Source organism: Fusarium redolens (assembly GCF_020744475.1).
Source record: "Fusarium redolens strain MPI-CAGE-AT-0023 chromosome Unknown BKA55scaffold_2, whole genome shotgun sequence".
NCBI classification, from domain to species: domain Eukaryota; kingdom Fungi; phylum Ascomycota; class Sordariomycetes; order Hypocreales; family Nectriaceae; genus Fusarium; species Fusarium redolens.
Genome location: NW_025763665.1, coordinates 1848250 through 1861121, shown reverse-complemented (window position 1 = coordinate 1861121; position 12872 = coordinate 1848250). Strand labels below are relative to the sequence as shown.

Genomic DNA, 12872 nt, shown 5'->3' with positions numbered 1-12872 from the left:
GGTGACGATATGGAGCGAGATGCCTCGTTGGTGGACAGCTCGGTCAATCATCAGTGAATATAGCTGGAAGTTGAAACAACAAGCGAAAGCCAGACATTTGATGGCACAATACTATGTAGTAGCCTTTGGGAGAAACAGGCGCCTGATTGGTTTTTGGCCGAACTGATTCGTTGACCTTTTGCAGTCTTTGTTCGACATTCAAGTCTCTGATGTGATTGCTCATTGCCAGGTATGTGTGAGTGCCTGGTTGCTTCTTTTCTTTACAGTGACTAGAGTGAGTGCCACGCCTTGCCTATCAGTTCGCATGTTTTGCTTGACTCGCATCATGCACCGAGACGCTGTAACAAATCGTTGTCAGCCTATAAAGATGCCCTTCTCGGTCAAAGTCCATCCTCGAGTCAAGTGCTTGAGGACGAGCCAACTTAGCATCTCAATATAGATTCAAGTCATACCACTAATTCGACAACTCGGGGTTGAAGAGAGAAGCAATAGCCGTGTGGGGTCACTAAACAATCTAAACTGATCAGCACTGTACCCAAAAGTGTTATCGGTGCCCAGAATAGGTTGGCTTGGGATGGCCACACAGCCCCGTTAGGGTGAGAAATAATTTTATGCGGCAAGCCCGGTTGCGCTCTTTGACGTATCATCACCAAAGGTCGTTGCATAAAACTGGACGGGACGGAGCGCCAGCGGCACCTACCAAGTTAGGGCAAGTTGCTACCAGGTTTTTGGCTGTGGGTCTAAGCATTAGCGGGCAGGTACGAGGTGATTGATAGTTACGACTCACTAATGCAACTTTAGCATCTCGTACCTGAACTGAGCTGAACTTACATTATTGTCTGTAACACCAGCATACATATGACCCAGCATGTGGGCGCTGCGCGCGCGCCAGTTGAGTTGTGGATGAGAATAGTGGGCGATCTATTGCGTATAGCGTATGACGACGGACGACAGCTAAGCTGGAGCTGCATTGCGTAAGTGCTATGCCGTTCAGGTACCAGGAACGTCGGCTTCTGCACTACAGGCACAGTTACCTTACGTTGTGCAAGGCACATGCTCATTTGAAGTAGCCGTTGGCCAATGTTCTACGAAGCTTTCTCCATAATGCTCTCGGGGTTATATGGAAGGTTTCAATATCGTTGCTTCAGTCATGCGATCGTCAACTAGGAACCTTTTCTTAAGTAATTGTTATCTGCCTTCCCAGAGGATAAAGTACTGTAATTTGACATGTCCAAACAAGGGTAAGCATGACCTAGCCAACTGTCCTTTATAGTGATAGGCTGTCAATTTACCAAAGGGTCCAAAGGAAGCAACGACGGTTTCTAAATGTAACGTCAGAGAAGCATCCCAGGTTCCATGTCCTAGGATAAGGTCCGGTAGGTACCCAGACTGTCAGAATCCTACCCAGCAAACCCAAAGTCCTGAATGTCCACATCCATATCCAGTCAAGCCAGTTCCATCTCATCTGTCCGGCCCCCAACCCGGCCAATTGTCAACAACTTTCCGTCCCTTCTGGGGAAGGTTCTATGCGATCGAGTCTTGGCTTCTTGCTTCGTTCCGCCTGGCCTGGGCGTTCAAATGCGCCTGTTCGCTGTCTGGACCTTGCTCGGGCTGCCTCTACCACTGCGATCATCTCTTCAACCTCTACTCAGTACTCAGCGGCGAACTTGGCCCACCTTAATGGCCCAATCCTCCAAGAGCGACATGGGCCTCTAAATACGCCACAGATTCAGCTCCCCAGCTCCCCCAACCGCCATGAGCGTACGAACAAGCCAGTGCACGCCGGGTAGTGCAGCTGGGCCATCTGTGCCATACTGCAATAGGCTGTTAGCTACGACGTCGAGTCAAGCAACTTCATATCAGGAACAACAGTGAAAATGGCACGACTTACTACCTAACTACCACACTCATGCTTGTCGTAACCGTGATGGTCAAAGAGCCAGAATTAACTCGCCTAGAACGGTGCCTTCCTGTTCCAGCTTGCTGGATATAGTTCGTCTCACCATTGCGCCCACAGCGAGTCAGAATATCAGATCAGGCAGGCCACATGGTGAAAACCGCTCAGATCGAGATCTGCACTAACACGGACGATTATAATATGTTCGGGAACACTATGGTTTCGATTCCCTGCTGCCTCCAACAGTCTCCCTCGTGCCAAAGCTTCTGTCATCCCAACTTTGACCTCCTCTCCAGGGTTCGGTCGTGATCAATTTTCATGACATCTACATGAAAGGTCGCCTCTTCCCGCAGCCCAAGCATTTGCGCAGCGTTGTATAATATCAGTGTGGTATCGCAGCAAAAGCTCCATTTGGATCATAGGAATCTTCAACGGGAGGCCGGGACCAGGGTCCTTTTTTCCCGCCGGTACCCAAATTGAATGAAAGAAATCTCGCCTAGAATGTCTTACTTCATAGAATATGAGAAGGGCAGCCGAGCAGTAATTTGAGCCCTCTAACATACCAAGCATCAAGCGATTGCTGTGGCAGAAAGCACACTATTGGCGCATATACATGGTTTCCAATACTCTGGGACACCTGACCCCGGGCGGAAATGTCCCCGAATTGTTACAGACACCAGACGGAACAATTGCCAGGTCGCTTATAAGAGGCTCGATGACCGCAGGTTAATACAGAACCATGCGATGAACCGCCCCAGAATCCGGCTTCGATCTAGCCTCGGTCGGAAGCTCGACGTTCCAGAAGGTCCCAAACCTTCGGTGCGGAACCCTTCAATCGTCAAACTTATCATCGACAGGTGAAACACTTCGGTGATCAATACCGCGATTCATGAATGTACTTCAACGCACACTCGTTCTTGGCATCGACAATAGCTCGTGAGATGTCCCCCAAGCTTTGTCTCGCCTTCTCACGGCTTCCGTTGGATGTCTCTGATACGAATGTTTCTACCCGTGTTTCCGCCTCACTATCGAAGTCAACCCTTCCTGACGGTGGTTTGACCCAGTATACTCGACTATGCTCTCTCCAGGAACGCGACGTTAGGACCGGGTGTTGATGGTGATGAGTGGATAACTAATAATTTTAAACCATGCCTATTATGAACGGCATGACCGAATTGTGGCCGTCCGACGATGCCAGGCCAGAGCGCCGGGTGGTGTCCCATTGGCCAGCATAAGGATATCCTCGAACCTGAAACCCTAGCTGATGCACAAAGTCGCTGTGCCTGACTGTGGTGCTATGCTTTGGGGTTGCATTAGCCAGGAACAGTTCATACGAGAATGGCATTATGTGGAATAGTGCATGGGTCACTTGCTCAAATGAGCACGTTGAACGCATCCCAACGCACAATCAAGGCACAAATCGACATCTCATTTCCTGATGCAAGCCACATATGCACAAGCACCTGAGCTCGCACATGCACAGGAGGATCCATATTCCTGATGTTTTAGCCCAAAGATGGACTCAGTTGTGTTCCTAGGTCAGTACTTGTGCGTGCTTATGCATTCGAGCGCCCGCACGATGTAGCTAGGTACAAATTACTCTTCCCCAAATCCAGAGCCATACAAACCTTCTCACAGGTCTCAAAGAACTATTCTCAGTGCAAGGACGCTCACCCATGCCAAATTACTGAAGATCTTCGCCACTAAAACTGACATTATCCTTATGCCGATTTGAGGCCGCCAAAGAGTTGGGGCTATGATTACAGAGAAGTGTTGTGTTTGATCAATTCCTCCCGTTGTCTCCCACAGTACTTTGGTTCTCTTGTTCCCTCAATGTTCTTGGTAAACCGAGATGCTTCATCTTCCTTCTCAGGTAGTAGTTACCGATCAGACATCCATGAAAATCGCCTCCAACAGCCGGGCAACTAACGATTCTGGGGTGCCTGCTAGGGTCTCAAGGATCCGTTGACAGCTCGGGTCAGCTTTGTGGGCAAGTTTGTCTCGTTAGTAGGGCGACCCCCTCGTTGGCCCATGTCGACTTATTGGTGGCAACTCTTAGTACCTTGCATGACAACGTTCCAATCTGATGCAGAAAGCCATAGCAGACAGGGCTTTTCTGAAGCGACCGCCACCGTGATGCAGGAACAAGAACAAGAAAAGCCAATTGTGGCTGTCACACAAACAGTTTCCTTGCAAACTGTTTTGATAAAGTGTATCGCTTTGTGCCACGAACAAACATATTTGACCTGTCTAATAAGAGAACAGGGACTGCCGTTTGCCAACGCGTCGCATCGCATATAGATCACATTGAATTATGGCTCACTAAAAAGACTGATCACCAACTGAATCAAACCGCTACAAGACAGCGAGATTGACAGGGTTTATTTCAACATCGCGGTTCATGGCCGAGTTGCATCCTCGGGGGGGGGGGATTCTAGCAATAGTTACTGGTCCAGCCTAAAATACTTCTCAGCACATCACCGTGGTCCATCTTGAGAGACGACCTTGGAAATGCAAATAGTAATCATCATGGGCTACGTACAAACATGATATCAGTGGCAAGTGGCCACTCGACTCCGTCGACTGCGTTGAAGAGTTTTGGACTATTCGGCCGCCCGACAGTCCATGCTCGAGTTGTCAGCTCCACTGATCCTCTTCGCGGGCCTTTTGCAGACTCTCTCCACCTCACAGGTCTCTGTAAGAACGTGCTCTGAAGCTATCGACACCGCCGTCGTGCAGAGACCACAAGATGGTACAGGCCCTGAACATTGAGAGCATCGACAGCTCCATCGTCTTGTTAGTGGCAGCCTCTGGTCTCGCGGAGCCGGGTTTGGACATCCTGGTGCAACAGGTGTGCAAGCTTGGCCGAGTTGTATACCTCAAGATCCTCAGTGGGAGCTAACCACTTTTGAGAGCGAGGCAAAAAGAGGATCCGACGTGTTGGATTCTTTTTGTTCCGCGAGCCACCAACTATGTACGCCTAACCACCCCCAGACTGCAGGCAATCGAATCCGCGTCCGCGGATGCCAGGGCTTGGGAGAGAAGTTCTCACATTGAGAATATCAAATGCCTTTCCGCCCTGGCACAATATATATGTATATATATATATATATCTCTCTTCAATTAATAAAGCTTATCGCTGATGTTTGTCGACAGAAGCGGACATTTCAAGCCGCACAGTCAATTCTCACAATCACAACTCTCGACTCATTTATCGGCACCATCATGAGGTCCCGGCACAACGTCTCTGGGAAGCGAGTTCTTGGCTTCACCTGGGCTTGGGTCAACTGTACCGTCTAGGAGTGGATGGGACCCTGATGGGCGGTCGAACAGGGGCCCCTGATGGTTCCACTCCATCAGGGGTCCCCCTGTTTTGATATGGACTGGCGGGACTTGTTGGAGATTTGGCAACGGCCCGGATAGGTAGCCGTGTGGCCAGCCAGTCTCGCTGATAAGGCCCCCGGAGACTTAGGCTGTAATGATCCCTGTCCTCCGGCCCTTGGGACGCTCCCCGGATTTCAGCCCGGCCAAATACAGTTTCGAACGAATCAATATGCTGGTTGTTCAGCCCGGACGCTTCCAACTGGCATGATTCTGGAAGATCGCTTCTCAGGACTCAGTTTATTCACATAGACAGACTTCTCAGTGGGCATGATTTAGTTGGTGCTAGCCAGTCCCAAATAGTGTCGTCGTCCCGTGTCAATTGACCACAGTCAAATCTATAGTTTAGCTTGATGAAAATCATGAGTTAATGCTAGTGGCTATGAACGACCCGTCCAGGCCATCTCAAGCTTCTCATCTTTGCTAATAGGTGGTGTCGTCGTGGCAAACCTCTTAGACTGGCAGATGTTCGGTGTGTGACGATGCCTGAATTATCAGAGGGTAATATGAGATTGCCAGATACTGACCAACAACGTTGTCTTCCGTCCCCAGGACACCCGGCAATCCAACGCGTTCATGCATCCAACATGAGAATTAGTGGAACCGGTTACCTTGTCACACCCGCAGCTCTTCAAACCAAACTCGCAGACTGCCTGGGGAAATAGCTGGACCCAGGATGCAGGATCGGACGTGCCTGACTGGTGATAGTTGGAGATGGACGATTTGATTGTTCCGTCTTCAGAAGTCGATATGAATGGCAGGCCCGCTCAAACGCGAGTCAATACAACAGCTTGATACCATAGAGACAAAATGAGGAACCATCAGTGTGGAGGACTGGAGAGACTTCGAAATCAGCTGGTGGTCGGGGTACCCCTGGCAAGATGACATCCGGAACCAACGCTAATAATACTTCCCTTGTCCAAGACGACTGGCCATTCCGCCGACCATGTCCTTGGGACTTCTCGAAGGTTTCAAATCGCATCCCAGCATAGCGCAAGATCATACCTCGACGCTCAAGAACATGAACTGGTAGTCGGGTTGAGTTCATGTCCATCCATGTTGACGATCTACTACGGTATGGAGCGGGAGGTCAAGAGCCTCGGTCTATACGATTCAAGCAAGTTTCCTTGCGGTTTGTTTGATGCAAGACATTGCTGTTGATGGAGCACTTTTGAGCTTCATCATCAAGCACAACATCCGCCTAATGGTAATATAATAGACCCCTCCAGGGTACGTGTGATACGAGCGAGATACGGAGGCCAAAACGAAACAACAATTCTCCCTCGACCCTATCCAGCAAGCCCTGGGCTTTGGTACAGTCTACGATGCTAGTACGGCCTGTCAATGTGAGTAGTCTGGTGGCCTTTCCGTCAACCTTATCAACCGACACCGCACGGTCTTACACATGCCCTCAATGAAAGCTGCCAACCCACGTGGAACAGGCTTGAGATGCTGTCGGGGTCGATGGCGGACCATGGGCTCCGTGCGTGACTTGAACCTGCTGCAATGAATTGAATGTGATCGGGATGCTTCACGAGAGCTCGGTAGGATCAAGAGGTTGTTGGATTGCCTGCTAAGTCAAACAGCCTCACTTTGTTGACTGTTATTTGATGTTGCACCTGCAGAGGGTCCGCAATTTCGCAGTGTTATGGTTGCCAAACCAAAACCAAACGAACGGGAAGCTCTACCATGCATTAGTGCGCAGCAATCACAGCATACCTACCGCACACAAAAGAGGCAATGGTTTAGTTTGCGATGTATTGCAATGATCAGCAACAAAGAAGAAGTCGGATTTTCAAGGACATGAGAACACGGGAATAGATCCCAGTGGCTTCTCTTTCATGTGACAACTACAGACAATCGGAGAGAAAAAAAAGAAAATCTCAGCGCCTGGTGGTTCCACGCTCAAGGATTGATACTTTGCTACCGCAATAGCCTAGCTCACAAACAACAGAAACGGCTCGTCACCTCATTGCAAGCCTTTCCTGTTTGCCTCTGGGTTGCTGTCGTTGCTGGTCATCTTGACTCTCTCTCTATCTCTCTTCACACCGCATGGAAGGGTAGTGTCTGTCTCAGGTATGGGTGTACCTGGAGTGGAAGGTTGATTGCCTCTGAGCCGTCCGTCCCACCCCTGGCGAGCAAGCATTTGAATCTAGGATTCTCTCTTTCTCATTATGCGTCTATGCGATCACCTCCGTCAGAGTCGGACCTAGTAGTCAAGAGGTGCCTGTGCGTATGGGTCTTTACGAACGTTCTTATGCCTATGCCTGGTTCTCTGAGACGAAGCGGATGCTCAATACGACGGTGCAATTCAAATCGAATCTGGCGAAACCCGAATATTTCAAAATAGCATGATGACTTGCGGATATTCATGGACGAGCCATACCAGTCTCGGGATAAAATGACAAACTCTTTAATTATCGTTTGTCAATGATGGATATGCATTGATGGGCACGGCAGCTCCGGGCCAACCCGTGTGAGATTGACGGACGAGGTGCGGTCCGCAAGAGTCGGAGTCTAAGAGCAACGGCTCAATGCCTAGACTAAGTTTGATGATGATTTTTTTTTTTTTTTTTTAGATGAGATGGTGTGTCATTTCGGCATAACAGTCTATCATTATTACCTATCTGTAATTATTGCGAGTTACAGTATCAATTCACTAACTTTGAACCCCCACTCAGCAGGTTGGTCGGAAGGATTCAGTTATGGCTTCACCATGTTTGCCTACCGAGAACTGCTCGGCTAATTATTTGCTTTGTCCTGTCTTGTCCTGTCTTATTTCTCGTTTGTTGTCTCTTTTGCCTCAACTTTTTGCTTTTTACTCTCTCATTTCTGTCGCCTCTTCCACCCCATCTAACCATTTTCAGTATTCTTTTCTTTTTTCTCTATATCATGTTTTCCTGTCGCCATTTCACAACATGTCATCATATGATATGATAGATTACATCTGACTTATGCGAGGGCCATTTGCCATTTTCATGGTTATGCATATTACACCTCAGATGGAGCATGAGGGTCCTATCATGTCTAGATGAAGCGGTCACGGATCACGGACTGTGTCTAGTACATGTCGCATGCCCAGGAAAATGTCAGGTCTGGGATCACCAGTGTGGGCTGAGGGACAAGCAACGCAACATGACACGAGGCCGAGACAAAGGTTTAGATTTGCTCAGCTGAAGATGAAACGATCGAGCCAATGATGAGGGGACAAAAAGACGTTAGAGATATCCGAGTGGATGTCTGAAACATGTCGAATAACTGTTTGACGTCAAAGATTGGAGTACAGTAACAAAGGTGTATCGATAATACGGATTTGGGGTTTTCCAGGCGGATTGTGAAATAACTTTAGCTTTGCATGCATCCACGGTCTATACCCAATGTCGACCTTTTGTCAACTGGTCGATTAACAGACTTGGATATACCAAAACAAGCAGCTTCATGCAGATTTAGCTCCATTCCTGCAGACAAAGCAACCACGGGCAGTTGGCTTCGGCGTGCTCTGTGGGGTTAGGGCATGCGGGATTCGAGAAGTGAGGACGATATGTGAGGGTGGGGAATCGACTGTCTCTCGCTGCGGGATAAGCAGTACGAGAGAGGAATATCCCCGGATGGCCTCATGTGGCGGCGAGGCACGGAAGAGAAGCAAGGGATCACGGTGAATCGATTGGGATCCGGCGAGTGCAAGGAGGAGGAGGAGAATTCTGTGCCGTCGGGAATGTTTATGCCCACAGACGCGGCGTAGAATGGCGGTCACTTCTGATATATGCGAGGGATAATATAAAAGTCTTTTCTGAAGGTTTCACGGCGGACTTGGAGATGCTGATTGGGTGCATCATTTGTTGACAGATCGTGAATCAGATTTTGGACCTGCATCTGCTTGGTCAGCTCGACCGAGGGCAGCGTGTGTACAGTGATATGCTGTCATGATGCTCCATAGCAGACGCATAACAGAGTTAACATATAGACATGATGGATACGAAGAAGAGTTTTGATTGGAATTGATCATCTATCTGTCATCAGATGGCTTTAGAGTGAGTGTAGCTCTGCCCTTTGTTTTTCTTTTTTCTGTGTTTATGTCTTTTTCTTTCTCGCTTGCATTCTCTTTGCTTATTTGTCTCGCCTACGAGCTTAGACTCGGCCCAGTCTACATATACGAACGTAGTAGGTAAGTAGTTTTTGAGGGAAGCAAAGTTTATGATGATGGGGGGTCTTATTGACTTGATTTTTTCCTCATCAACTTTCTTCTTTTTCGTCGTCCCCCACTTGCTTGCTGATCAAAATGTCGGTGACTCGATTGCTTGCCGTCAGATCATCTCAATCGCGATGATTTCCTAAATGGATGGTGTAGGGTACTTCACTTCGACAGTCGAGCAGTTTGTACCATTCCAGCAAATTCTGAGGCAGAGAGTTAAACGTTGGTATGGAGGCTTATATGCGAGTGATGACGGTGCCAGAGACGATGCAAGGGCTGATCTGCGACATGGCTTACACGTGTAAGTGTTGGATCTGGTCTGGATAGAGTGGTTGTGGCTGTACGCTTTATGCCAGGGCGCGCATTTTAGAGTGTTTGGCGAGACAGAAGATCCAGCCCTAACATGCCAGTATATCGATAATGAATTCTGATTGACTGCTGTCGATTTAGACTTCAGTAAGGGATGTTTCATTGCATGCCATTGCAAGGATCGAGATCAGTGTGAGATCAGTCTAGATGACCCTCGATGGTGTTGGGCACCTTGTATTTAAGATCTGCGTAATTGATATGTGCGGGAAATACTGTCCTGCTCATCTGAAACAAATACCTTTTTTGTTTTCTTGCTGGTGTTCAAGTTGAGGTCAAGTCGGACACTGCAACTGCGACATTGACATCACGACTTTGAAGTAGTGGAGTGTTGGACAACGAAATGGGCTACGGCGAGATAATGTGTGCAAACTTAACCATTCACTGAATAACTTCTGTTGAATATTTAGTATCAAGAACTCGGTGATTCAATTTCAAGTTTACGTGGAAATCAAAACACAAACAATTATTCACCAGCAATGTGTGTATAAAAGTTGCATATTTAACATTATTGAAGGCATAGTAATTGTAAGAATTCTAACACATTTATCATGCGAATGCTATGCAAGTCAGCATCCTGCAACGTTTAACCAGTATACCATCCAGACACTTCATGTCAAATGGTGATCATGTTCACGCACCGGATATAGGGTAACCAAAAAAAACGGTGCCGGGATCCGTAGCGCCACACGGGCCGGGCCAGCCCAGCCACCCGATTTCCCAGCCACCCGGCAACACGGAATTGGATACAGCACTACATCCCATTATATCTGCAAGAAACGCTCCCAACCTCCCAATTGATCAATCTTGGGCGCCAAAATAACCAAGTACGGGGCCAATTACTATTACGCGGCAGCCCAAGAAGAAACCGGAAAACGGTGAGCGTTGAATTTCTAGGCCAAGCGTGTGACGTGACGTGTCTTTGCTCGTAATATTTCACTTTTTAGTCCTGAACGGGAACCTGCATCTTTACCATTCTTCCTCTCCTTACACCAACAATCACCATAAGCCTCGAGTCTATCCATTGTACTACTACTACACATTGTCGAGTACTGATACACGGTACCCGAGACAAGTTGAAGAATAAAGTTCTACTCACATTGACGACGATAGCTTTTCCAAGCTACTTGTTCACCGTATATATCATATCATATCATACCATACCTACCACAGCACATACAGCCCAACATGAGATGGATGTCCAGAGCCTCAGCCGCAGCCACCGTGCTGCTTGCTGCTGCAGTCTCAGCCCAGACATGGAGCAAATGCAACCCTCTCCAAAACAGTACGCACACTCTATCAACCATTCAACCCACCATCCTACTAACCAGTCACTTACAGGCAACTGTCCCAGCGACGATGCCCTCGGCATGAGCATCAACATCGACTTCTCCAAAGGCGAGGTAAACTCCTTCGCAGCCTCCGGCTCACCCAAATACGACAACGAGGGCGTCTCCTTCACCGTCGCCCGCGCCAATGACGCACCGCAGCTGGCATCCCTCTTCTACATCATGTTCGGCCGTGTCGAGATCACGATGAAGGCTGCTCCCGGAGCCGGTATCGTATCGTCGCTCGTTCTCCAGTCCGATGTGCTCGACGAGATCGACATTGAATGGCTCGGCTCCGATAATGACGAGATCCAGTCAAACTACTTTGGAAAGGGCCAGACTACTTCGTACAACCGCGGCGAGTTTCACGACGTGACAAATACGCAGGGCGAGTGGATTACATATACCATCGACTGGACCAAGGACCGTATCGTCTGGATGGCTGGAGGCACTGTCGTTCGAACCCTCAACGCAGGCGACGCGGAGGATAATCAATACCCTCAGACTCCAATGCAAGTCAAGTTCGGCGCCTGGGCTGGTGGTGATCCCAATACAAACTCCGCAGGCACCGTCAAATGGGCCCGTGGACCAACAGACTACTCCAAAGGTCCCTTCACCATGAAAGTCAAAAGTGTTATTGTCACGGACTACTCAACTGGTGACGAGTACAAATACAAGGACACATCTGGCTCCTGGCAGTCAATCGAATCTGTCGGCGGTGAGATCAACGGCAACGAAAACGGCGATGCCATGACTGTTACTGCTACCGCCCAAGGAACCGTCGCCACAGCAGATGGAAACGTTCCCGTCGGAGGTATTGCCGAGGATGGAAGTCCTGCTACAGCTACACAGACAGGATGGCCCTGGACCGGCTCTCGACCTTCTGGCGGAGCTATCCCCGAAGGCTGGAGGCTCAACGCCAAGGGAAAGATCATTCCCGCCGAGAACAGCGCCTTGGGTCTTCAGCCTTTACACAACGTTATTGCTGTTATACCCTTCTTGGCTGGCATCATGGCATTTGCTGGTCGTTTCTTCTAGAGAAGAAACACCTTGACTTCACTTCACTGTATATGACCTGTATATGGCGATTCGACAGCACATATTGTCTTGGGTTTGAGCTCATGTACATTGTCCGGCATATGATGACTTCTAGACAGCACCGAGAGCATGCATGGATGTGATACCTTATTTACATGGCGAGGTTGGTCGGCGTTTCTGGAACTTGGTATTTAGTTGCAATTGGTTGGTATTTGGGTTTTGACATATATTGCTCTTAGCGACGGCGCAATGCATTTGGTTGTAAAGAATAGACACATGGCAAATATTAGATAGACAGGCGGTGTATAATGAATCAACATATATATTCCACGAGGACTAATGCACACTTGAGGATGTAAAATACCTTCTCATCATAAACATGTAGAAAAGTATAGCACTAGTAAGTATATTTATCAGAATCGTGCCTGTCTCGTCCATGTTTAAGCGTTAGCAGAGCCATGGAAGGAGTCAACCCCGTTCCAGAGGCCACCAAAACTCCAGCAACATGCGAAGTGCTTCTTCTATAGGTATGACTTCTAAGGTACTAAAATCTCTGCCGCCAATAACCCCCTTAAATGCTCCCAGCAACCCATCTCAGCGCCTGCGAGTTCGTTGTCTGCGTTCTGCGTTCTAAGGCCGTTCACCCTGCACCTAAAAAGCACATCGCGAG

At 48.6% G+C, this 12872-nt stretch overlaps 2 protein-coding genes across 2 annotated transcripts; both read left to right on the top strand.

Annotated features, from left to right (window-relative positions):
• The first annotated feature begins 7837 nt into the window (after positions 1–7837).
• BKA55DRAFT_554883 (uncharacterized protein) lies at positions 7838–9276 on the top strand. Its single transcript, XM_046191611.1, has one exon. The coding sequence runs from the start codon at positions 7984–7986 to the stop codon at positions 8227–8229; it is 246 nt and encodes an 81-aa protein (XP_046055052.1). The 5' UTR covers positions 7838–7983; the 3' UTR covers positions 8230–9276.
• Positions 9277–10604: 1328 nt separating this feature from the next.
• On the top strand, positions 10605–12537 carry BKA55DRAFT_605001 (concanavalin A-like lectin/glucanase domain-containing protein). Its single transcript, XM_046196582.1, has 2 exons — positions 10605–11121; positions 11178–12537. The coding sequence occupies exons 1-2, from the start codon at positions 11025–11027 to the stop codon at positions 12200–12202; spliced, it is 1122 nt and encodes a 373-aa protein (XP_046055051.1). The 5' UTR covers positions 10605–11024; the 3' UTR covers positions 12203–12537.
• The last annotated feature ends 335 nt before the right edge of the window (positions 12538–12872 follow it).

What these genes read in the sequence shown, in the direction of transcription:
- BKA55DRAFT_554883 (XM_046191611.1), top strand. Translation starts at nt 7,984, where the DNA reads ATGGCTTCACCATGTTTGCCTACCGAGAACTGCTCGGCTAATTATTTG.
- BKA55DRAFT_605001 (XM_046196582.1), top strand. Translation starts at nt 11,025, where the DNA reads ATGAGATGGATGTCCAGAGCCTCAGCCGCAGCCACCGTGCTGCTTGCT. An exon ending in ATGCAACCCTCTCCAAAACA is followed by an intron (nt 11,122 to 11,177) that starts GTACGCACACTC and finishes AGTCACTTACAG; the next exon opens with GCAACTGTCCCAGCGACGAT.